Here is a 27726-nt window from a genome sequence, read left to right as displayed (position 1 = left end):
CGGGTAGAGAGACATCTGCTGAATGAGAGAATGTTTGTATTATCGTACAAGTGCTGAATGACATTGTTTGTGGGCCGACGTGTAGAGAGACATCTCCTGAATGAGACAATGTTTGTATTATTGTACAAGTGCTGAATGACATTGTTTGTGGAGCGACGTGTAGAGAGACATCTCCTGAATGAGAGAATGTTTGTATTATTGTACAAGTGCTGAATGACACTGTTTGTGGAGTGACGTATGGAGAGACATCTGCTGAATGAGAGAATGTTTGTATTTTTGTACAAGTGCTGAATGACATTGTTTGTGGAGCAACGTGTTGAGAGACATCTGTTGAATGAGAGAATGTTTGTATTATTGTACAAGTGCTGAATGACATTGTTTGTGGAGTGACGTGTAGAGAGACATCTGCTGAATTAGAGAATGTTTGTATTTTTGTACAAGTGGTGAATGACATTGTTTGTGGAGCGACGTGTAGAGAGACATCTGCTGAATGAGAGAATGTTTGTATTATTGTACAAGTGCTGAATAACATTGTTTGTGGAGTGACGTGTAGAGAGACATCTGCTGAATGAGAGAATGTTTGTATTATTGCACAAGTGCTGAATGACATTGTTTGTGGAGCGACGTGTAGAGAGACATCTGCTGAATGAGAGAATGTTTGTATTATTGCACAAGTTCTGAATGACATTGTTTGTGGAGCGACGTGTAGAGAGACATCTGCTAAATGAGAGAATGTTTGTATTATTGTACAAGTGCTGAATGACATTGTTTGTGGAGCGACGTGTAGAGAGACATCTGCTGAATGAGAGAATGTTTGTATTATTGCACAGGTGCTGAATGACATTGTTTGTGGAGCGACGTGTAGAGAGACATCTGCTGAATGAGAGAATGTTCGTATTATTGCACAAGCGCTGAATGACATTGTTTGTGGAGTGACGTGTAGAGAAACACCTGCTGAATGAGAGAATGTTTGTATTATTGTACAAGTCCTGAATGACATTGCTTGTGGAGTGACGTGTAGAAAGACATCTGCTGAAGGAGAGAATGGTTGTATTATTGTACAAGTGCTGAATGACATTGTTTGTGGAGCAACGTGTTGAGAGACATCTGTTGAATGAGACAATGTTTGTATTATTGCACAAGTGCTGAATGACATTGTTTGTGGAGCGACGTGTAGAGAGACATCTCCTGAATGAGAGAATGTTTGTATTATTGCACAAGTGCTGAATGACATTGTTTGTGGAGTGACGTGTAGAGAGACATCTGCTGAATGAGAGAATGTTTGTATTTTTGTGCAAGTGCTGAATGACATTGTTTGTGGAGCAACGTGTTGAGAGACATCTGTTGAATGAGAGAATGTTTGTATTATTGCAGAAGTGCTGAATGACATTGTTTGTGGAGTGACGTGTAGAAAGACATCTGCTGAATGAGAGAATGTTTGTATTATTGTATAAGTGGTGAATGACATTGTTTGTGGAGCGACGTGTAGAGAGACATCTGCTGAATGAGAGAATGTTTGTATTATTGTACAAGTGCTGAATAACATTGTTTGTGGAGTGACGTGTAGAGAGACATCTGCTGAATGAGAGAATGTTTGTATTATTGTACAAGTGCTGAATGACATTGTTTGTGGAGCGACGTGTAGAGAGACATCTCCTGAATGAGAGAATGTTTGTATTATTGTACAAGTGCTGAATGACATTGTTTGTGGAGCGACGTGTAGAGAAACATCTGCTGAATGAGAGAATGTTTGTATTATTGTACAAGTGTTGAATGACATTGTTTGTGGAGCGACGTGTAGAGAGACATCTGCTGAATGAGAGAATGTTTGTATTATCGTACAAGTGCTGAATGACATTGTTTGTGGGGCGACGTGTAGAGAGACATCTGCTGAATGAGAGAATGTTTGTATTATTGTACAGTGCTGAATGACATTGTTTGTGGAGCGACGTGTAGAGAGACATCTGCTGAATGAGAGAATGTTTGTATTATTGTACAAGTGCTGAATGACATTGTGTGTGGAGCGATGTGTAGAGAGACATCTGCTGAATGAGAGAATGTTTGTATTATTGTACAAGTTCTGAATGACATTGTTTGTGGAGCGACGTGTAGAGAAACATCTGCTGAATGAGAGAATGTTTGTATTATTGTACAAGTTCTGAATGACATTGTTTGTGGAGCGACGTGTAGAGAGACATCTGCTGAATGAGAGAATGTTTGTATTATTGCACAGGTGCTGAATGACATTGTTTGTGGAGCGACGTGTAGAGAGACATCTGCTGAATGAGAGAATGTTCGTATTATTGCACAAGCGCTGAATGACATTGTTTGTGGAGTGACGTGTAGAGAAACACCTGCTGAATGAGAGAATGTTTGTATTATTGTACAAGTCCTGAATGACATTGCTTGTGGAGTGACGTGTAGAAAGACATCTGCTGAAGGAGAGAATGGTTGTATTATTGTACAAGTGCTGAATGACATTGTTTGTGGAGCAACGTGTTGAGAGACATCTGTTGAATGAGACAATGTTTGTATTATTGCACAAGTGCTGAATGACATTGTTTGTGGAGCGACGTGTAGAGAGACATCTCCTGAATGAGAGAATGTTTGTATTTTTGTACAAGTGCTGAATGACATTGTTTGTGGAGCAACGTGTTGAGAGACATCTGTTGAATGAGAGAATGTTTGTATTATTGCAGAAGTGCTCAATGACATTGTTTGTGGAGTGACGTGTAGAAAGACATCTGCTGAATGAGAGAATGTTTGTATTATTGTATAAGTGGTGAATGACATTGTTTGTGGAGCGACGTGTAGAGAGACATCTGCTGAATGAGAGAATGTTTGTATTATTGTACAAGTGCTGAATAACATTGTTTGTGGAGTGACGTGTAGAGAGACATCTGCTGAATGAGAGAATGTTTGTATTATTGTACAAGTGCTGAATGACATTGTTTGTGGAGCGACGTGTAGAGAGACATCTCCTGAATGAGAGAATGTTTGTATTATTGTACAAGTGCTGAATGACATTGTTTGTGGAGCGACGTGTAGAGAAACATCTGCTGAATGAGAGAATGTTTGTATTATTGTACAAGTGTTGAATGACATTGTTTGTGGAGCGACGTATAGAGAGACATCTGCTGAATGAGAGAATGTTTGTATTATCGTACAAGTGCTGAATTACATTGTTTGTGGGGCGACGTGTAGAGAGACATCTGCTGAATGAGAGAATGATTGTATTATTGTACAGTGCTGAATGACATTGTTTGTGGAGCGACGTGTAGAGAGACATCTGCTGAATGAGAGAATGTTTGTATTATTGTACAAGTGCTGAATGACATTGTGTGTGGAGCGACGTGTAGAGAGACATCTGCTGAATGAGAGAATGTTTGTATTATTCTACAAGTCCTGAATGACATTGTTTGTGGAGCGACGTGTAGAGAGACATCTGCTGAATGAGAGAATGTTTGCATTATTCAATGTATCCAATCGTACACAAGATATTTATGCTGAGGTCGCCATCAGACAGCTGGAATACTGCAGAGTGTGGCGTTAAACAACAAAAAGACTGAGACATAGACTGCTTTAACCCTTATTACCCTAATAAATACCAAACAACAATGATACATAATGTATCCAATCGTACACAGGATATTTATGCTGAGGTTGCCATCAGACAGCTTTAATACTGCAGAGTGTGGCGTTAAACAACAAAAAGACTGAGACATTGACTGCTTTATCTCTTATTACCCTAATAAATACCAAACAACAATGATACATAATGTATCCAATCGTACACAAGATATTTATGCTGAGGTTGCCATCATACAGCTGGAATACTGCAGAGTGTGGCGTTAAACAACAAAAAGACTGAGACATTGACTGCTTTATCTCTTATTACCCTAATAAATACTAAACAACAATGATACATAATGTATCCAATCGTACACAAGATATTTATGCTGAGGTTGCCATCAGACAGCTGGAATACTGCTGAGTGTGGCGTTAAACAACAAAAAGACTGAGACATAGACTGGCTTAACCCTTACTACCCTAATAAATACCAAACAACAATGATACATAATGTATCCAATCGTACACAAGATATTTATGCTGAGGTTGCCATCAGACAGCTGGAATACTGCAGAGTGTGGCGTTAAACAACAAAAAGACTGAGACATAGACTGCTTTAACCCTTATTACCCTAATAAATACCAAACAACAATGATACATAATGTATCCAATCGTACACAAGATATTTATGCTGAGGTTGCCATCAGACACCTGGAATACTGCAGAGTGTGGCGTTAAACAACAAAAAGACTGAGACATAGACTGCTTCAACCCTTATTACCCTAATAAATATCAAACAACAATGATGCATAATGTATCCAATCGTACACAAGATATTTATGCTGAGGTTGCCATCAGACAGCTGGAATACTGCTGAGTGTGGCGTTAAACAACAAAAAGACTGAGACATAGACTGCTTTATCTCTTATTACCCTAATAAATACCAAACAACAATGATACATAATGTATCCAATCGTACACAAGATATTTATGCTGAGGTTGCCATCAGACAGCTGGAATACTGCTGAGTGTGGCGTTAAACAACAAAAAGACTGAGACATAGACTGCTTTAACCCTTATTACCCTAATAAATATCAAACAACAATGATACATAATGTATCCAATCGTCCACAAGATATTTATGCTGAGGTCGCCACCAGACAGCTGGAATACTGCAGAGTGTGGCGTTAAACAACAAAAAGACTGAGACATAGACTGCTTTAACCCTTATTACCCTAATAAATATCAAACAACAATGATACATAATGTATCCAATCGTACACAAGATATTTATGCTGAGGTCGCCATCAGACAGCTGGAATACTGCAGAGTGTGGCGTTAAACAACAAAAAGACTGAGACATAGACTGCTTTAACCCTTATTACCCTAATAAATATCAAACAACAATGATACATAATGTATCCAATCGTACACAAGATATTTATGCTGAGGTTGCCACCAGACAACTGGAATACTGCAGAGTGTGGCGTTAAACAACAAAAAGACTGAGACATAGACTGCTTTAACCCTTATTACCCTAATAAATATCAAACAACAATGATACATAATGTATCCAATCGTACACAAGATATTTATGCTGAGGTTGTCATCAGACAGCTGGAATACTGCAGAGTGTGGCGTTAAACAACAAAAAGACTGAGACATAGACTGCTTTAACCCTTATTACCCTAATAAATATCAAACAACAATGATACATAATGTATCCAATCGTACACAAGATATTTATGGTGATGTTGCCATCAGACAGCTGGAATACTGCTGAGTGTGGCGTTAAACAACAAAAAGACTGAGACATAGACTGCTTTATCCCTTATTACCCTAATAAATATCAAACAACAATGATACATAATGTATCCAATCGTACACAAGATATTTATGCTGAGGTTGCCATCAGACAGCTGGAATACTGCAGAGTGTGGCGTTAAACAACAAAAAGACTGAGACATAGACTGCTTTATCCCTTATTACCCTAATAAATACCAAACAACAATGATACATAATATATCCAATCGTACACAAGATATTTATGCTGAGGTCGCCACCAGACAGCTGGAATACTGCAGAGTGTGGCGTTAAACAACAAAAAGACTGAGACATAGACTGCTTTATCTCTTATTACCCTAATAAATATCAAACAACAATGATACATAATATATTCAATCGTACACAAGATATTTATGCTGAGGTTGCCATCAGACAGCTGGAATACTGCAGAGTGTGGCGTTAAACAACAAAAAGACTGAGACATAGACTGCTTTATCTCTTATTACCCTAATAAATATCAAACAACAATGATACATAATGTATCCAATCGTACACAAGATATTTATGCTGAAGTTGTCATCAGACAGCTGGAATACTGCAGAGTGTGGCGTTAAACAACAAAAAGACTGAGACATAGACTGGCTTAACCCTTATTACCCTAATAAATACCAAACAACAATGATACATAATGTATCCAATCGTACACAAGATATTTATGCTGAGGTTGCCATCAGACAGCTGGAATACTGCAGAGTGTGGCGTTAAACAACAAAAAGACTGAGACATAGACTGCTTTAACCCTTATTACCCTAACAAATACCAAACAACAATGATACATAATGTATCCAATCGTACACAAGATATTTATGCTGAGGTTGCCATCAGACAGCTGGAATACTGCAGAGTGAGGCGTTAAACAACAAAAAGACTGAGACATAGACTGCTTCAACCCTTATTACCCTAATAAATATCAAACAACAATGATACATAATGTATCCAATCGTACACAAGATATTTATGCTGAAGTCGCCATCAGACAGCTGGAATACTGCAGGGTGTGGCGTTAAACAACAAAAAGACTGAGACATAGACTGCTTTAACCCTTATTACCCTAATAAATATCAAACAACAATGATACATAATGTATCCAATCGTACACAAGATATTTATGCTGAGGTTGCCATCAGACAGCTGGAATACTGCAGAGTGTGGCGCTAAACAACAAAAAGACTGAGACATAGACTGCTTTATCTCTTATTACCCTAATAAATATCAAACAACAATGATACATAATGTATCCAATCGTACACAAGATATTTATGCTGAAGTTGTCATCAGACAGCTGGAATACTGCAGAGTGTGGCGTTAAACAACAAAAAGACTGAGACATAGACTGCTTTATCTCTTATTACCCTAATAAATATCAAACAACAATGATACATAATATATCCAATCGTACACAAGATATTTATGCTGAGGTCGCCACCAGACAGCTGGAATACTGCTGAGTGTGGCGTTAAACAACAAAAAGACTGAGACATATACTGCTTTATCTCTTATTACCCTAATAAATACCAAACAACAATGATACATAATGTATCCAATCGTACACAAGATATTTATGGTGAGGTCGCCATCAGACAGCTGGAATACTGCAGAGTGTGGCGTTAAACAACAAAAAGACTGAGACATAGACTGCTTCAACCCTTATTACCCTAATAAATATCAAACAACAATGATACATAATGTATCCAATCGTACACAAGATATTTATGCTGAGGTTGCCATCAGACAGCTGGAATACTGCAGAGTGTGGCGCTAAACAACAAAAAGACTGAGACATAGACTGCTTCAACCCTTATTACCCTAATAAATATCAAACAACAATGATACATAATGTATCCAATCGGACACAAGATATTTATGCTGAGGTTGCCATCAGACAGCTGGAATACTGCAGAGTGTGGCGTTAAACAACAAAAAGACTGAGACATAGACTGCTTCAACCCTTATTACCCTAATAAATATCAAACAACAATGATACATAATGTATCCAATCGTACACAAGATATTTATGCTGAGGTCGCCACCAGACAGCTGGAATACTGCAGAGTGTGGCGCTAAACAACAAAAAGACTGAGACTTAGACTGCTTTATCTCTTATTACCCTAATAAATATCAAACAACAATGATACATAATATATCCAATCGTACACAAGATATTTATGCTGAGGTCGCCACCAGACAGCTGGAATACTGCTGAGTGTGGCGTTAAACAACAAAAAGACTGAGACATAGACTGCTTTATCTCTTATTACCCTAATAAATACCAAACAACAATGATACATAATGTATCCAATCGTACACAAGATATTTATGCTGAGGTTGCCATCAGACAGCTGGAATACTGCAGAGTGTGGCGTTAAACAACAAAAAGACTGAGACATAGACTGCTTCAACCCTTATTACCCTAATAAATATCAAACAACAATGCTACATAATGTATCCAATCGTACACAAGATATTTATGCTGAGGTCGCCACCAGACAGCTGGAATACTGCAGAGTGTGGCGTTAAACAACAAAGAGACTGAGACATAGACTGCATTAACCCTTATTACCCTAATAAATATCAAACAACAATGATACATAATGTATCCAATCGTACACAAGATATTTATGCTGAGGTTGCCATCAGACAGCTGGAATACTGCAGAGTGTGGCGTTAAACAACAAAAAGACTGAGACATAGACTGCTTTAACCCTTATTACCCTAATAAATATCAAACAACAATGATACATAATGTATCCAATCGTACACAAGATATTTATGCTGAGGTTGCCATCAGACAGCTGGAATACTGCTGAGTGTGGCGTTAAACAACAAAAAGACTGAGACATAGACTGCTTTATCTCTTATTACCCTAATAAATACCAAACAACAATGATACATAATATATCCAATCGTACACAAGATATTTATGCTGAGGTCGCCACCAGACAGCTGGAATACTGCAGAGTGTGGCGTTAAACAACAAAAAGACTGAGACATAGACTGCTGTATCTCTTATTACCCTAATAAATATCAAACAACAATGATACATAATATATCCAATCGTACACAAGATATTTATGCTGAGGTTCCATCAGACAGCTGGAATACTGCAGAGTGTGGCGTTAAACAACAAAAAGACTGAGACATAGACTGCTTTATCTCTTATTACCCTAATAAATATCAAACAACAATGATACATAATGTATCCAATCGTACACAAGATATTTATGCTGAGGTTGCCACCAGACAGCTGGAATACTGCAGAGTGTGGCGTTAAACAACAAAAAGACTGAGACAGAGACTGCTTTAACCCTTATTACCCTAATAAATATCAAACAACAATGATACATAATGTATCCAATCGTACACAAGATATTTATGCTGAGGTCGCCACCAGACAGCTGGAATACTGCAGAGTGTGGCGTTAAACAACAAAGAGACTGAGACATAGACTGCATTAACCCTTATTACCCTAATAAATATCAAACAACAATGATACATAATGTATCCAATCGTACACAAGATATTTATGCTGAGGTTGCCATCAGACAGCTGGAATACTGCAGAGTGTGCCGTTAAACAACAAAAAGACTGAGACATAGACTGCTTCAACCCTTATTACCCTAATAAATATCAAACAACAATGATACATAATGTATCCAATCGTACACAAGATATTTATGCTGAGGTTGCCATCAGACAGCTGGAATACTGCTGAGTGTGGCGTTAAACAACAAAAAGACTGAGACATAGACTGCTTTATCTCTTATTACCCTAATAAATACCAAACAACAATGATACATAATGTATCCAATCGTACACAAGATATTTATGCTGAGGTCGCCACCAGACAGCTGGAATACTGCAGAGTGTGGCGTTAAACAACAAAAAGACTGAGACATAGACTGGCTTATCCCTTATTACCCTAATAAATATCAAACAGCAATGATACATAATATATCCAATCGTACACAAGATATTAATGCTGAGGTCGCCATCAGACAGCTGGAATACTGCAGAGTGTGGCGTTAAACAACAAAAAGACTGAGACATAGACTGCTTCAACCCTTATTACCCTAATAAATATCAAACAACAATGATACATAATGTATCCAATCGTACACAAGATATTTATGCTGAGGTTGCCATCAGACAGCTGGAATACTGCAGAGTGTGGCGCTAAACAACAAAAAGACTGAGACATAGACTGCTTTATCTCTTATTACCCTAATAAATATCAAACAACAATGATACATAATATATCCAATCGTACACAAGATATTTATGCTGAGGTCGCCACCAGACAGCTGGAATACTGCTGAGTGTGGCGTTAAACAACAAAAAGACTGAGACATAGACTGCTTTATCTCTTATTACCCTAATAAATACCAAACAACAATGATACATAATGTATCCAATCGTACACAAGATATTTATGCTGAGGTTGCCATAAGACAGCTGGAATACTGCAGAGTGTGGCGTTAAACAACAAAAAGACTGAGACATAGACTGCTTCAACCCTTATTACCCTAATAAATATCAAACAACAATGATACATAATGTATCCAATCGTACACAAGATATTTATGCTGAGGTTGCCACCAGACAGCTGGAATACTGCAGAGTGTGGCGTTAAACAACAAAAAGACTGAGACAGAGACTGTTTTAACCCTTATTACCCTAATAAATATCAAACAACAATGATACATAATGTATCCAATCGTACACAAGATATTTATGCTGAGGTCGCCACCAGACAGCTGGACTACTGCAGAGTGTGGCGTTAAACAACAAAAAGACTGAGACATAGACTGCATTAACCCTTATTACCCTAATAAATATCAAACAACAATGATACATAATGTATCCAATCGTACACAAGATATTTATGCTGAGGTTGCCATCAGACAGCTGGAATACTGCAGAGTGTGGCGTTAAACAACAAAAAGACTGAGACATAGACTGCTTTAACCCTTATTACCCTAATAAATATCAAACAACAATGATACATAATGTATCCAATCGTACACAAGATATTTATGCTGAGGTTGCCATCAGACAGCTGGAATACTGCTGAGTGTGGCGTTAAACAACAAAAAGACTGAGACATAGACTGCTTTATCTCTTATTACCCTAATAAATACCAAACAACAATGATACATAATGTATCCAATCGTACACAAGATATTTATGCTGAGGTCGCCACCAGACAGCTGGAATACTGCAGAGTGTGGCGTTAAACAACAAAGAGACTGAGACATAGACTGCTGTATCTCTTATTACCCTAATAAATATCAAACAACAATGATACATAATATATCCAATCGTACACAAGATATTAATGCTGAGGTTGCCATCAGACAGCTGGAATACTGCAGAGTGTGGCGTTAAACAACAAAAAGACTGAGACATAGACTGCTTTATCTCTTATTACCCTAATAAATATCAAACAACAATGATACATAATGTATCCAATCGTACACAAGATATTTATGCTGAGGTTGCCACCAGACAGCTGGAATACTGCAGAGTGTGGCGTTAAACAACAAAAAGACTGAGACAGAGACTGCTTTAACCCTTATTACCCTAATAAATATCAAACAACAATGATACATAATGTATCCAATCGTACACAAGATATTTATGCTGAGGTCGCCACCAGACAGCTGGAATACTGCAGAGTGTGGCGTTAAACAACAAAGAGACTGAGACATAGACTGCATTAACCCTTATTACCCTAATAAATATCAAACAACAATGATACATAATGTATCCAATCGTACACAAGATATTTATGCTGAGGTTGCCATCAGACAGCTGGAATACTGCAGAGTGTGCCGTTAAACAACAAAAAGACTGAGACATAGACTGCTTTAACCCTTATTACCCTAATAAATATCAAACAACAATGATACATAATGTATCCAATCGTACACAAGATATTTATGCTGAGGTTGCCATCAGACAGCTGGAATACTGCTGAGTGTGGCGTTAAACAACAAAAAGACTGAGACATAGACTGCTTTATCTCTTATTACCCTAATAAATATCAAACAACAATGATACATAATATATCCAATCGTACACAAGATATTTATGCTGAGGTCGCCACCAGACAGCTGGAATACTGCAGAGTGTGGCGTTAAACAACAAAAAGACTGAGACATAGACTGCTTTATCTCTTATTACCCTAATAAATATCAAACAGCAATGATACATAATATATCCAATCGTACACAAGATATTAATGCTGAGGTCGCCATCAGACAGCTGGAATACTGCAGAGTGTGGCGTTAAACAACAAAAAGACTGAGACATAGACTGCTTTATCTCTTATTACCCTAATAAATATCAAACAACAATGATACATAATGTATCCAATCGTACACAAGATATTTATGGTGATGTTGCCATCAGACAGCTGGAATACTGCAGAGTGTGGCGTTAAACAACAAAAAGACTGAGACATAGACTGCTTTATCCCTTATTACCCTAATAAATACCAAACAACAATGATACATAATATATCCAATCGTACACAAGATATTTATGCTGAGGTCGCCACCAGACAGCTGGAATACTGCAGAGTGTGGCGTTAAACAACAAAACGACTGAGACATAGACTGCTTTATCTCTTATTACCCTAATAAATATCAAACAACAATGATACATAATATATCCAATCGTACACAAGATATTTATGCTGAGGTCGCCATCAGACAGCTGGAATACTGCAGAGTGTGCCGTTAAACAACAAACAGACTGAGACATAGACTGCTTCAACCCTTATTACCCTAATAAATATCAAACAACAATGATACATAATATATCCAATCGTACACAAGATATTTATGCTGAGGTTGCCATCAGACAGCTGGAATACTGCAGAGTGTGGCGTTAAACAACAAAAAGACTGAGACATAGACTGCTTTATCTCTTATTACCCTAATAAATATCAAACAACAATGATACATAATGTATCCAATCGTACACAAGATATTGCTGCAACTTCAGGTTCTAACAGAAAGTTACTTATTAAACACGCTATCGTTAATTCCAGAAAACACATGTTGACATTCCCGTCATGTTGGATTGTTGTCAGCCATGATGGAATTGTTTAAATATTGTAGCAATGTCCGAGTCACGTATCAACATGATGACAACATTGTAGATATGACACAAAGATGTCTGGTGTACATTGTTTACTTTGTGTTGTAGCGACTCCATCACCAGCAGCAGGCCGCGACCTCTACGACGCCAGCAGACACGGTGACCTGGAGAGTGTGAAGCGGATCCTGGCAGCAGGGCACGTGGTGGACATCAACACTAGAAGTGAAAAATGGAGCTGGACACCGGTGATGGCGACAGCATGGAGAGGACACAGGGATGTGGTGGAGTTCCTGGTGGGTAGACGGGCTGATGAGTCACTGTTGGACAGTGAGGGTGACAACGTCCTTCACCTTGCTTATATCAAAGGACACTTGGAGACAGTGAAGCTGATCCTATCACTGAACGTTGACATCAACGTCGGGAACAACTTCGGGAACAGCAGCCGACTTGGCGAGAGCCTGTGGACGTCAGCAAGTGTTGGATCTCCTGGTGTCACGTGGTACTCTCTGAAGTCAGTGTTGGTGTAGACAGAGAGGAAACACATGCCGTTACTGTCACAGACGTGTTGTGTTCAGCTGATTCCCTTTTTATTTCTGAATATGAGGAAACTTGTTAAATGTATCTTTACACTTTACTTGATCAAGTAAGAAAACTGTAAAGTGAATGTAAACATAAACGGTCAGTGATTGTACATAAATATCGTCCGTCTTACCATAATTCTGTGTGAATTTTGTTCTGAGAAACAGACAACAACAAACAGTTTGTTTACATGTCGCTGCACTCTGTGACCTCAGACTGTGCCCAGGTTCACCCAGCTGACTTGACCACATTTGTACAGTGACAGTGACGTCACACTGCTGGTGACGTCACAAATATACTCCGAGGTGCCCGGCCGTCTTCTCAGCCCGATAGTACATGCAGCGACGCAATGCCGGCTTCATGTCATGCAACGCAAACAGTATTTTTTAAATGCCATATGGTCGGTATTCTTTCAAAAGTTGGATAGTGTGGTGCTTCACGTTAGCTGGTCATGAGATGCCTATTACATCAGACACGTTTGACACTCAGCTGCTACACTCACCTCCCTGAATACCTCAGGTATTTCACAATCAAATGACTTAGGGCCTTTTGTCACCAATTCAGGCAGTGTTGATGATATAAACCCCTGGGCGCAGTGTTGTCTTTCCTGGCAAACATTATGCGAGTATTGTGCTAGGACGGCCCTAGATCTAGCCAATTCTGTAAAGTTAGACAGAAAAGGAAATATGAAATTCTCTATGTCATGGTGGAAATTTAGATACTACCTGTATGTACTAAGACGAGTGTATAACAGACTCCGCTACGTGCTATCCAAAATGTTATTCTGCGTTAAAAACTCAATGTCTCTGCTTTTTTGTCGTCTACAAATAAATACTAACACCATGCGACCATATGTTTGTCCACCTGTACAAAAAGCGTGAGCAAACAAAATGCTGTCTGGTATCAGGAGATTATGAGTATATACATCAACTGGATGTGAATTTCATAAAATATACCACTCACCAAATATAACCATCTACATCTGCCAACTGTTGTAACTATACTTTGTAAAATATTCCACACTGTATGGTGCTGTTTACACATGATCTGAAGTAATGTAAACATATTCAAAATATTGAAAATATCATTGTCCTGAGTATACCAAATGATGCAAATCAGCGGAAATTGCGAATTCTTAACAACACTTTACACGAAAACGCAGCTGTTTAGACGGAGTATATTTGCGTAGGGTTTCCAGCAATGTGATGAACGCTCCTCATTCAATTCATCTGCGTGAGGTTTGCAGTTGGTTCAGCCAAGTTAGTGGAGAAATTCAGAGAGAGAGAGAGAGAGAGTCTAAATTTTTGATGGGGCGTATAGTTATATCAATTATTTGCTTAAATAAATATAGTCAATTTTGCCTATAAGGTTGAAATTATGGCACTGTTCGTAAACATGCATGTTTATTTGAAGTAACAGTATTGAACTTTGAAAAAGGTAAAATGTTGATGGTGAAAATCGACTCATGATCACTATAATATCAGTTATTCTGCTTTACAATACTGTAACTGTTTTCGGCAGCATCTATATGGAGATCCTGTTAACTCTCATTCAACCGACCTTCACCTCAGAGATACTGCCAAACATGAAGTATAATAATCTCTACATATGTAGAACAACGCTGTCGCATAATATCACTACCAATGACCTACTTTTTACAAACCTGTGGCGTTCCCATGGCTACGCAGGATTTTGAAACCGGCATCCACATGATTCTGGGAATGTTTGTCTAGAAATATGTGACGTAAATAATCAAAATGCCTTTGACTATCAGCGCATTGTATTTGTTATAAATGCTTTCATTGTAAGTTAGAATGAAGTCTGAAGTGCCAATATTTACCTTTGCCGTTCTTGGTGAATCTTGGTCAGTCATGGCATCACGTTGAACTGAAACTTTCACAACTTGGTAAGAATAAGAAATTATCAATATATATGTATTATTGTTATTGTATTATATATGTATATGTTACATATTTCTTAATTTCCTGTTCCTTGCTACGATATCATCTCAATGAAAATTCTAAGCATGTTGAGTAAATGCATACAACCAATAGACGAATGGATGTCGGAAAATTTGAGAAAACGCTACGTACTTAATATTTTGTAATAATAATTTGTTTCGTTTGATTTTATACATACACACTTGGATTTGGTGACAGAGACCATTTGTTATTTGATTGTAAAAAGTATATGGAATTCAGTCTTACATTTGTCGCAGCTAGATATGCATAATGCAGAAGGCGTCAAATAACACTCCTACGAGAAACGTGATTTTGTAAACATTGTCCAGAATAAGCCGGAAAGCTTTCATATCTTTTGTATTTTTTCTAAAAACACACCAACCGTTTCTGGGTTTACTGGCAACGTTTCAGAATTGTCGTTGGTATTTCATGGTGGGCAAGATCAGGATTATCCAAGTACTTGCTACACTGCATTAGTGCGCTATTTCATCATTCAGACCACCGAGTAGAGTCTTGATAGGCATGTAGAAGTTGAAAGGTGATATATCTATGTATGGCATGGATGTACAATTTCCTTATCATTTACAACATAAGCCTCATCAGAAAAGCCATCAGAAATCCCGGCCATGCTATCATTTGGGATGACACATCTTGATCGTCAACATCGCCGACAGGCGGAAAAGAAATTTAATGGAACGCCATCTTGGTCCCCCAAACTAACCCAAAAATTAACAGAGATCAGTGTATTTTCTTCCGAATGCTTGGCCGTGGTATAATAACAAAGAAGTTGTAAATCCATACCATACGTTGTTATGTGCGAACACTATTGAGAACAACACAAGTCCAGTTTACGTAACTGAAATAGTTCCTCAAAATACAGGCTCGAGGAGTCAATACAATTTAGGGCAAATATAACTTCCGGCATTATTTCCTTGTCAAAAACATGGATAAAAAGATAACATTAATACAATACATTATTCAGATTCAAATCGATCACAAAAACGGCCAGTGATTGATCTCCACCATACTTGCCTCACGGTATCGGAACATTTTAAGGTGAAATACAGTAAAGATTATACACGGACTAATCATTTATAAAATATATGAAAACAAGGAAAGATCCAGAAATGGCAAAAATATTGTACAATTAAACAAGGTAAACCTGCTTTTGAATCATAATAAATGTTTTGGTGAAAGGATGCAATTAGACTGATAGAGATCAATATCTGGGGATAAAAAAGTCCTCATTAAAACCAACATTAAAGTCCTCATTAAAACCAACTATGTGCAAGGATGCCATGCTGTGCCTATTAAAGGCCACTGTGTGCCAAGATGTCATGCTGTGCCTATTTAAGCCCCTCTATATGTCAGGATGCCATGCTGTGCCCAATTAAAGGCCCACTATGTCTGGAGATGCCATGCTGTGCCCAATTAAAGGTCCACTATGTGTCGAGATGCCATGCTGTGCCTGTTAAAACCCCTCTATGTGTCAGGATGCCATGATTTGCCCATGCAGGCACCATCGTGTTCAAGATGTCATGATGTGCCTATTGAAGCCCTTCTGTGTGTCAAGATGCCATGCTGTGCCTGTTGAAGTCCCTCTATGGGTCAGTATGCCATGCTGTGCCTATTGAAGCCCCACTGTGTGTCAAGATGCCATGATGTGCCTACTGAAGCCCCACTGTATGTCAAGATGGCATGCCGTGCCTACTGAAGCCCCACTGTGTGTCAAGATGCCATGCTGTGCCTGTTGAAGTCCCTCTATGGGTCAGTATGCCATGCTGTGCCTATTGAAGCCCCACTGTGTGTCAAGATGCCATGATGTGCCTACTGAAGCCCCACTGTATGTCAAGATGGCATGCCGTGCCTACTGAAGCCCCACTGTGTGTCAAGATGCCATGCCGTGCCTACTGAAGCCCCACTGTGTGTCAAGATGCCATGCTCTGCCTACTGAAGCCCCACTGGGTGTCAAGATGCCGTGATTTGCCCATTCAGGCACCATCGTGTTCAAGATGCCATGATGTGCCTACTGAGCCTCACTGTGTGTCAAGATGCCATGCTGTGCCTATTGAAGCCCCACTGGGTGTCAAGATGAAATGCTGTGCCTACGGAAGCCCCTCTATATGTCAAGATGCCATGCTGTGCCCACTGAAGCCCAACTGTGTGTCAAGATGCCATGCCGTGCCTACTGAAGCCTCACTATGTGTCAATATGCCATGCTGTGCCTACGGAAGCCCCTCTATATGTCAAGATGCCATGCTGTGCCTACGGAAGCCTCACTGTGTGTCAAGATGCCATGCTGTGCCGATGAACTGATCTATACCGACGAAGATGTTGACGGTGAAGTTGCTGTGGTCACTGGACCGCGACGAGTCTTCATTCATTTCTGTAGCACACCTGCTTTATCGTTCGCCCTGTTTAATTCACACAACATCACCACAACCTGCAGCCTAACATCAAACCATTACTATCGTCATTGTAAGTTAATTCCATTTATGATGCTAGTTCACTGAAGCACACACAGCTGCCCCCCAAATCTCACCTACTCGTTTCAGATATAAATCTCTTTCTATGAAAGAAGACCGCATGACCATACGATACAGGATTTCAATGGTTGAGGCTTTTTGGAACTTTATTTTCACAAAGGGAAACATATATACAAGGCCATGACAACACACACACACACACACACACACACACACACACACACACACACACACACACACACACACAGAGAGGAAACTGGGTGTATTCTTCGGTGTAGGTAGCATCATGTCAGTGCAAGGTCGACTGATCTGTGAAATGTGTCCGTCTCATTGAACATGTATACTGATTTAGTTTGTGTGACGATGTGTGTTTGAATTCCAGAATATAATACGATGTCCAGAAAAAGACAATTTCACTGGTATCGACTGTTAACTTGGAAAGAGCTTCAACTGCGCGTCTCCAAGACAATAGATCGGACATGGAGATTGTAGGCTACATTTGATTGCAAAGATTCAGAAAAGGACATTTGAACAATTTTGTAAATTTTGAACAATTTTGTAAATACCATTCCATTAGAAGCTGCTATCGTCTCAGATAACAAGATCGTCTTGTCTTCAATTAGTCTGTTGTTATGGTAACCAACTTAAGATCCAGCCTCGCTACGTTCTTGAAATCACGTCATGACGTTTTCAACATCCTTCATCTACCTCAGACACCGGGTTGAAGATTGTGATCTTCACTGGTACACTTCAAATCACGTCATGACGTTTTCAACATCCTTCATCTACCTCAGACATCGGGTTGAAGATTGTGATCTTCACTGGTACACTTCAAATCACGTCATGACGTTTTCAACATCCTTCATCTACCTCAGACATCGGGTTGAAGATTGTGATCTTCACTGGTACACTTCAAATCACGTCATGACGTTTTCAACATCCTTCATCTACCTCAGACATCGGGTTGAAGATTGTGATCTTCACTGGTACACTTCAAATCACTTCATGACGTTTTCAACATCCTTCATCTACCTCAGACATCGGGTTGAAGATTGTGATCTTCACTGGTACACGTTTCGTCGAGGGGTAAAGCAGCAGCTTTCAGTAGATGCCAAAATATACAATGACAAGAACATTCACCGTAAGAAAGAGGACAACCAGTTCCCTCGTGTCACTGGTGTATCTGTCACTCTTCCAACACACGTGGAGGTCTGATAGCTCAGTGGTGATGACCCCACATGAATACAGTGCTTCAAACCCATTTACACAGATTGCGTGTACATAGATTATGATTATTATTTATTTATTGTATTTTCTGTGTGACACAGTGCGAATATTTTCCTCAAACGTGACAAAACATTATTTCTACAAGGTATTTACTTACCTTTACACATATCTGCAACTTTCACTGGGACTATTTCATCGGCAGGGCAACATGTGTGTCTTAACATTCTTAATCAACGCCTACATGTGATGTAACAACACGAGAAACAGATGCTGTATTTGTGTGTCCCAAAGGAAATAAGTAAGACAAAATTCAGTAATTCAGTAACATTCATGTCATCTGTGCATTGGTACACTGCTCGTAATATGAATGGTTCCAAGTATTAGCTATGGCATACATTAATATATGTATATATATATATATATAACGAGGTCTCGGAAATCATCACGTTTCAGCTAGTCACGTGGCAACCAGAAATCTGGTATACAGTTACATATCATTCCCCGGGCTGACTGTGTTTTCACCTTGTCTTCACAAAGACCAAATACAACAGAGACTACTGCACAGAAATGTAACGTCAAGGTATTTCTGCTGTGGGTGAAAAAATACTAGACCCCTACGTTACCTGCCAAGTCTTGTATTATCACAGGCAATGCAGGACATCGCCTCGAGCAGAATCCGGAGAAGAAGGTGGTATGACTGACGTCATGCAAACTCACTCAGTGAGGTGAAAGGGAGGTGGAGGGGAGAGAGAGATTCTAATCACTGCACAGTTGCATTAGGTTCTATGCAGCGGATACGGAGACCTGGAACATGTCCAAGAAAGACTGCGAGATTGCAAACAAAACAGTAAATCAACCATTTTTTAACCTCTCATAGCTGTATGTGTCAGTTCGATTACTTTCTTTTATGACGTTTGGGTGCATGTAGGTGGCTTGCTCAACCCTCCACAGTGCAAGAATTTATATTTTCCTAAGAATGTAATCCCAACTGCATCACTCGCTATTACAGTATAGCTTTCCCCACACTACAACTCAACAGCACAATCATGATTGTATGTGGTGATTGTTGCGTTGAGTGAGTGAGTGAGTTTAGTTTTACGCCACACTCAGCAATACTCAACAACATTCCAGCTATATGGCGGGGTCTGTAAATAATCGGGCCTAGACCAGACAATCCAGAGATCAACAACATGAGCACCGATCTGCGCAACAGAAATCCGATGACATGTGCCAGTCAATTCAGCGATACCGGGGTATTGACTTGCGTTAAATTTATCCACGGTTAATCAAGAACTGGAACTGGCTTTTAGCCACGCTGTTATAACATGTCCGTGACGGGACAGATGATTCCCTGGCACACTAAATAGAGGGCTAGAGTTTGAACCACGGTGTTATTTCACTTCTGTGAGGGGACAGATGATTCCCCGCCACGCTAAATACAGGGCTAGGGTTTGAACCACGGTGTTATTACAGATCTGTGAGGGAACAGATGATTCCCAAGCACATTTGACACAGTTTAGAATGAAGAAACGCTGTTATTAAAAATCTCTAAGGGACACGTGATTCCCAGGTACACTCTGACACAGCTAGGATTGAACCACGCTGTTATAACATGTGTGAGGGGACAGATGATTCCCAGGCACACTCAGACACGGTTAGGATTGAGAAACGCTGTTACTAGAAATCTCTAAGGGACAGATGATTCCCCGGCACACTCGCACACGGCTGGGATGGAACCGCACTGTTATTACATGTGTGTTTGCACAGACGAGTCCCCGGCACACTCGCACACGGCTGGGATGGAACCGCACTGTTATTACATGTGTGTTTGCACAGGTGAGTCCCCGGCACACTCGCACACGGCTGGGATGGAACCGCACTGTTATTACATGTGTGTTTGCACAGATGACTCCCCGGCACACACGCACACGGCTGGGATGGAACCGCACTGTTATTACATGTGTGTTTGCACAGATGACTCCACGGCACACACGCACACGGCTGGGATGGAACCGCACTGTTATTACATGTGTGTTTGCACAGATGACTCCCCGGCACACACGCACACGGCTGGGATGGAACCACGCTATTATTACACACCTGTGAGGGGACAAATGGTTCGAGTCCACACTCGGACACGGACACGCTCCACAGTAGTTTACTAGTTGCCCTTCTTACAGCTTCGTAAACTGATTATGTTTAAAAGAACGTAATATTTTATCAGCAATCTACACGGGAAAACAAAGACATCCTGTCGTGGACGCGGCAGGTGAACAGCAGGACCTATACATCACCTAACGAGTACGTTAGTAAATGAGGAACTGAGGGCTTGGTGCTCAAAGGAGGTGATGTAGATTTCAGAGAGGATGGGAGCGAGAGGGGATCCCATGGGCAGACCATGGATTTGCTCATAGAGTTCATCACCCCAGGTGAAGTATGTGGAGGTGATGGAGTTAGTAATGAGCTGAAGGATGGTGTCAGTAGAGAGTTTGGTGTCCAGAGGGGAGTCGAGGTTATCAAGGCGGTTACGGAGGATGTGCAGGGTTTCGTTAATGGGAACACTGGTGAACAAGTGCACTACATCATAACTAACGATTTTTCCAGGGTCATTAAGGCCAACGGTAGGAAACACAGTACACAACAACAACACCCTAAAGGCGTCATCTACAACATCAGCTGCAGCTGCGGCAGCAACTACATTGGGGAAACATCCAGACCACTCAACATACGCATCAAAGAACACAAAACCTCCACAAACAAAGGTGACACAAAATCAGCCATTTCGGAACACATCACCAAATTTCCTGACCACAACATCAACTGGGACACTGTCACAACACTTGCTAGCAACAAACATGACTTCAAACAACGCAAACTTGCTGAAGCAGTACAAATCCGCAGACACAACCCAACAATCAACAGGGATCAAGGCGTCTTTGTCTCTCCGGCATTCAACTGCATCATTAACACTAATTAATCAACCCACTCTGGCCCCCAGTCTCAATTTATCCACTCAACTCACCCTGGCTTCCACCAATTAATCCACTCATCTCACTCTGGCTTCTGTCAACTCACCCGCTGGCTTCAGTCCTTAATCAGCTTACCTCAACACTTCTCTAATGTATTGTTACCTCAAATAGTTATTGTTAATCCTGTTATTGTTGTATTGTCATCACATGCTCATCTCTGCTGTACATATATTGTACTCCCCCTGCCATTCCCCACACGCTTGAAAACGGTATAAGAATCTATACCGAAACGTCGCTACCCTGCAATAAAGAAGTTGATCATCCATAAAAATTCTTGTCATCTTTATCTCAGCAACTTCTAGAATGCCTCTCAAACAGCTTTCACTGAATGTTTTAGATGTATGCAGTGTTTACGAATGGTGTTTCACAGTAACAGGACATTGGATCCTGTAAGTTTCAGATGTCTGTCTGACCCAGTGAAAATTCACAGGACCCACAGAAAAAAGTTAAACACACATTTCAGATTTAACATTTCTCATTATTGGCTTTGAAATTATTAACATTATATAATTACCAACATTATAAACATAAATTTAGAAACAGTGAACATGTGTCACATGCCACAAATAACAACTTCAGACAAAGTTATTGTGACATACTCAGTCAGACACTGGGGCCAGCAGGTTGGGGACTTTTGTCTGACCGTTGGCAAATCTGCCAGATTTGTCAGAGGGTCAGACACTATTCGTGAACACTGTGTATGTAGTACAGCTATGGTTATGAAACACAGGTACATATTTCAAATACATCAGTGCGGCGAATTGTGCTTGTCTTGGTTCATCTTTTTGGCCGAATGCAACACAATTAACTTTCATTTGGATTACGCAATTTATTGTATCACACACGTGACACTGGAGTGAAGACTGGGCCGAACGCGGCCAGGCATAGTTAATGACTGTAGTTGGGTATCACTGAATATACAGGTGGAGACAGGCAACAGGTGTGATGCAGTACAGCACGTTACTTCAGGGTGTGTACATCTAATGAGTTTGCAGACAGTTTACACGGCTATCTGGTGGACACGGGGGGCGATTGTGCAATTTCCTGTTTACGGTGCCTTTGTCGTTCGAGGTATATTTTATGATAGCTTGAAAACACACAATTAAATGCTAATTATATGTATTCCGTTTCCTGTTTGTGTTTGATAATCTGTGAAAGGCCATAGAAATGTTTATTTTGTGGTGACAAATATTCAAGTCGCATGGAGGTGGGCAAAATAGCGTTTTCTTACTTCATTCCGATTGAACTGATCACGTGATAACGATCTCTCACGTGATAATGAGATGACATATTTATAAGGAAGAAAGGAATAAAATTGTTCCAGATGATTACAAACTCAAAATATTGTCCATAGCATTACTGATCGACGACTTATAAACAGATTTTTATTGCTTAATGTTATAATGTTTTTCAAAGTGTTCTGTTTTGGTATGAAGGAGTTATTCTTGTACTGATTATCTTCGAAGAGTACTTGAAAGTGCTGTGCGTCGTTGTCAACACTATCATCGGCTTTCCTATCTTTTACTTTGGTAGATGGTTTAAACAGTATTCATAGATAAAAACAATACATTCAAAGCCAACACAGAAATATATATTTTATGTATATGCGTGAAATAGGAAGGGTTTTCCTTCCTGGACGACAGCATGGACAGGAGAAGACAACCAGACCCAGGTACAGTCCAGCATGTTGGTTTGGACAGCCTTTTCGGCCATCATCTGCAGAATGAAGAAATATTTGTATACCAGGGAGTTTTGCATTATTTGTCATAATTACGTAACCTTTCAATGAATGTTTTATATGTATTTAGTATAACTATGGAAATAGTTATATATTCTCGGACACAGGTGCATGTTCAAAATTCTTCAGTACGGCGAATTGTATTTCTCCCCTGACAGAATGAAACACAAATAAATTTCACACAGATTATGCAATATCACACGCGACACTGTTTTCCAGCAATGATTAAGCCGGAATGAAGAGGATGCAGTCAGGCATACTTTATGACTGCAGTTGATTAGCCCAGAATATGCAGGTAGGAGACTGGATACCCATTTATTGGGTTTGGAGACAGCATATTTGCAGACAGTTGACACGGCTGTCTTGTGGACACTGCCAGCCACTGTGCAGTTTCCTGCTTACGATGCTTTTATCGTCCGTGGTAAACTTAAAAACGCACAATTAAATGCTAACTATTTTATTTGGTGTTGTTAAGCTGGTAAAAGACAGAATCATGTTTATTCAGTTGTGACAAAAATTCAGTTGATATGTAGGTGAGCAAAATCTGCTCAGGGAAGTGGCATCTTCCGTGTGTAACAGGGATGGCTCGACTGATTTTATTGCTGTAGTTGACTAATAATAAAGCTTTGAAACAATGTCAGTCTAAGTAAACTCAGTCTCAATGTTATTCCTTAAACTACACCACTGAGTTAAACAAAACCTAGCAGAAGGTCGCATCAGGCAACCTTTGAGCGACCTATGACCGTCCAATCAATAGCGAGACGGTTATATAGATTTATCCAATCAGACAACGGCTACTACTTTGGGGCACAGATCTCTCCACAAACAACAATCCGCAGAAAATACAGATATTTGACCTGCGATATATACGCTTTGGGGTTTCTGTTGACATTGTGACCATTGGCTAATATTTCTGCAAGATGAGATCCCTTGAATATTGCCAAAACACTGTTTTCGGAGACAGTTAACTCTGTTGTCATGGTTGTAATGTGCGCCGTGTGAATCACCCAGAAGCGATCATACGCTAAATCTATCGTAACTAGTCGCCTCTTTCCGTAACCTGCAATCCGGCTTTCCGGAATGACCCGAGTAGTTACGAATGACGCTAAATAACATTCGGAATCGTTCGGGTACGAACCTTTTCGAGATAAAAAGTTCAAAAGGTGTGTGCGAATGTCCACTTTCGCGATTTGGAAAGCTGTGTTCTGATTGGTCAGTCCCAAAGGATACCTGACGCGACCTCCCATAAGATTTTGTTAGACTCAGTAATGGAGCGTAAGGAAAAATACTGAGGCTAAGTTTACTTAGACTGGAAACAATATATATGAATACATAAATCTCCGTCTAAATAACTCTTTTTTTTATCACATTCACGTCATCTGTTTAAAAGTGGAGAAATCGCATTTCTATAATATTACGTGTTGATGACAATGACATAAAACTTAAGGAAATGAGTGGTAATTCCTGCATGCAGTGTGTTCAAGAATACATTTTGCTTAAACTATTAAAGATCATGCAGTCCTCCGAAGTTACTTACCACTTGATGCGAGTGAACATATTGAGCACCGGGTCTGCTCCCGTGGCAAAAGGCGTCTCTCGTAGTCGTAACGATCTTGTGGGTAAGGTTTGAGTGTCTGACGAGCAGTGGGAGGAAAGTAGATGTGTTTCAACGCGATGCCACACCTATGTGCGTTCGTGTACTTGAACAAGTACTTGTATGGTGTAAATCTGCATTGAATATGCTTTCAGAACATGTTAAGTTAATGTTTCTATGAAACTGGCACATATGTGAAAATCGTCGTCAAAACCGACTACTTTTGCCTCTCGAACGTCTGTTGATGTTGTGAGGGCGCTGTGTGTGTCTGTGGCCAGTAGTAGGAAAGTAGATGTGTTTCATCGCGATTGTACACCTATGTGCATTCGTGTACACGAACAAGTACTTATACGAGGTAAATCTGCATGGAACAAGCTTTCAGAAAATATAAAGATCATGTTTGTGTGAAATGTGCACATAGGTGAAAATTGCCGTCAAAAACTGACTACTTTTGTTCGTGCTTCTGGGTAGCGTCTCTCGTACGCGTAACGAAATTGTGAGGCCGTTTGTGTGTCTGTGATGAGCGGTGGGTGGAAAGTAGATGTGTTTCATCGCGAGTGTACACCTATGTGCATTCGTGTACACGAACAAGTACTTATACGAGGTAAATCTGCATGGAACAAGCCTTCAGAAAATATAAAGATCATGTTTGTGTGAAATGTGCACATAGGTGAAAATTGTCGTCAAAGGCTGACTACTTTTGTTCGTGCTTCTGGGTAGCGTCTCTCGTACGCGTAACGAAATTGTGAGGACGCTGTGTGTGTCTGTGACGACCGGTGGGTGGAAAGTAGATGTGTTTCATCGCGATTGTACACCTATGTGCATTCGTGTACACGAACAAGTACTTATACGAGGTAAATCTGCATGGAACAAGCTTTCAGAAAATATAAAGATCATGTTTGTGTGAAATGTGCACATAGGTGAAAATTGTCGTCAAAAACTGACTACTTTTGTTCGTGCTTCTGGGAAGCGTCTCTCGTACGCGTAACGAAATTGTGAGGCCGTTTGTGTGTCTGTGACGAGCGGTGGGTGGAAAGTAGATGTGTTTCATCGCGAGTGTACACCTATGTGCATTCGTGTACACGAACAAGTACTTATACCAGGTAAATCTGCATGGAACAAGCTTTCAGAAAATATAAAGATCATGTTTGTGTGAAATGTGCACATAGGTGAAAATTGTCGTCAAAAACTGACTACTTTTGTTCGTGCTTCTGGGTAGCGTCTCTCGTGCGCGTAACGAAATTGTGAGGACGCTGTGTGTGTCTGTGACGAGCGGTGGGTGGAAAGTAGATGTGTTTCATCGCGATTGTACACCTATGTGCATTCGTGTACACGAACAAGTACTTATACGAGGTAAATCTGCATGGAACAAGCTTTCAGAAAATATAAAGATCATGTTTGTGTGAAATGTGCACATAGGTGAAAATTGCCGTCAAAAACTGACTACTTTTGTTCGTGCTTCTGGGTAGCGTCTCTCGTACGCGTAACGAAATTGTGAGGCCGTTTGTGTGTCTGTGACGAGCGGTGACTGGAAAGTAGATGTGTTTCATCGCGAGTGTACACCTATGTGCATTCGTGTACACGAACAAGTACTTATACGAGGTAAATCTGCATGGAACAAGCTTTCAGAAAATATAAAGATCATGTTTGTGTGAAATGTTCACATAGGTGAAAATTGTCGTCAAAGGCTGACTACTTTTGTTCGTGCTTCTGGGAAGCGTCTCTCGTACGCGTAACGAAATTGTGAGGACGCTGTGTGTGTCTGTGACGAGCGGTGGGTGGAAAGTGTGTTTCATCGCGAGTGTACACCTATGTGCATTCGTGTACACGAACAAGTACTTATACCAGGTAAATCTGCATGGAACAAGCTTTCAGAAAATATAAAGATCATGTTTGTGTGAAATGTGCACATAGGTGAAAATTGTCGTCAAAAACTGACTACTTTTGTTCGTGCTTCTGGGTAGCGTCTCTCGTGCGCGTAACGAAATTGTGAGGACGCTGTGTGTGTCTGTGACGAGCGGTGGGTGGAAAGTAGATGTGTTTCATCGCGATTGTACACCTATGTGCATTCGTGTACACGAACAAGTACTTATACGAGGTAAATCTGCATGGAACAAGCTTTCAGAAAATATAAAGATCATGTTTGTGTGAAATGTGCACATAGGTGAAAATTGCCGTCAAAAACTGACTACTTTTGTTCGTGCTTCTGGGTAGCGTCTCTCGTACGCGTAACGAAATTGTGAGGCCGTTTGTGTGTCTGTGACGAGCGGTGACTGGAAAGTAGATGTGTTTCATCGCGAGTGTACACCTATGTGCATTCGTGTACACGAACAAGTACTTATACGAGGTAAATCTGCATGGAACAAGCTTTCAGAAAATATAAAGATCATGTTTGTGTGAAATGTTCACATAGGTGAAAATTGTCGTCAAAGGCTGACTACTTTTGTTCGTGCTTCTGGGAAGCGTCTCTCGTACGCGTAACGAAATTGTGAGGACGCTGTGTGTGTCTGTGACGAGCGGTGGGTGGAAAGTGTGTTTCATCGCGAGTGTACACCTATGTGCATTCGTGTACACGAACAAGTACTTATACGAG

The 27726-nt window shown here is 40.1% G+C and overlaps 1 protein-coding gene across 1 annotated transcript; it reads left to right on the top strand.

The window, feature by feature from the left end:
• Positions 1-12593: 12593 nt before the first annotated feature.
• On the top strand, positions 12594-13046 carry LOC137260355 (uncharacterized). Its single transcript, XM_067798028.1, has one exon. The coding sequence runs from the start codon at positions 12594-12596 to the stop codon at positions 13044-13046; it is 453 nt and encodes a 150-aa protein (XP_067654129.1).
• Positions 13047-27726: the final 14680 nt, after the last annotated feature.

The sequence above is a fragment of the Haliotis asinina genome, chromosome 13, assembly GCF_037392515.1.
Source record: "Haliotis asinina isolate JCU_RB_2024 chromosome 13, JCU_Hal_asi_v2, whole genome shotgun sequence".
Classification (NCBI taxonomy): Eukaryota; Metazoa; Mollusca; class Gastropoda; order Lepetellida; family Haliotidae; genus Haliotis; species Haliotis asinina.
Note: the sequence above shows the minus strand (reverse complement) of the source record. Positions and strands in the feature narration are given on the sequence as shown.

Bases quoted from the DNA above. Each gene is read 5' to 3' on its own strand.
- LOC137260355 (XM_067798028.1), top strand. From the start codon at position 12,594: ATGTCTGGTGTACATTGTTTACTTTGTGTTGTAGCGACTCCATCACCA.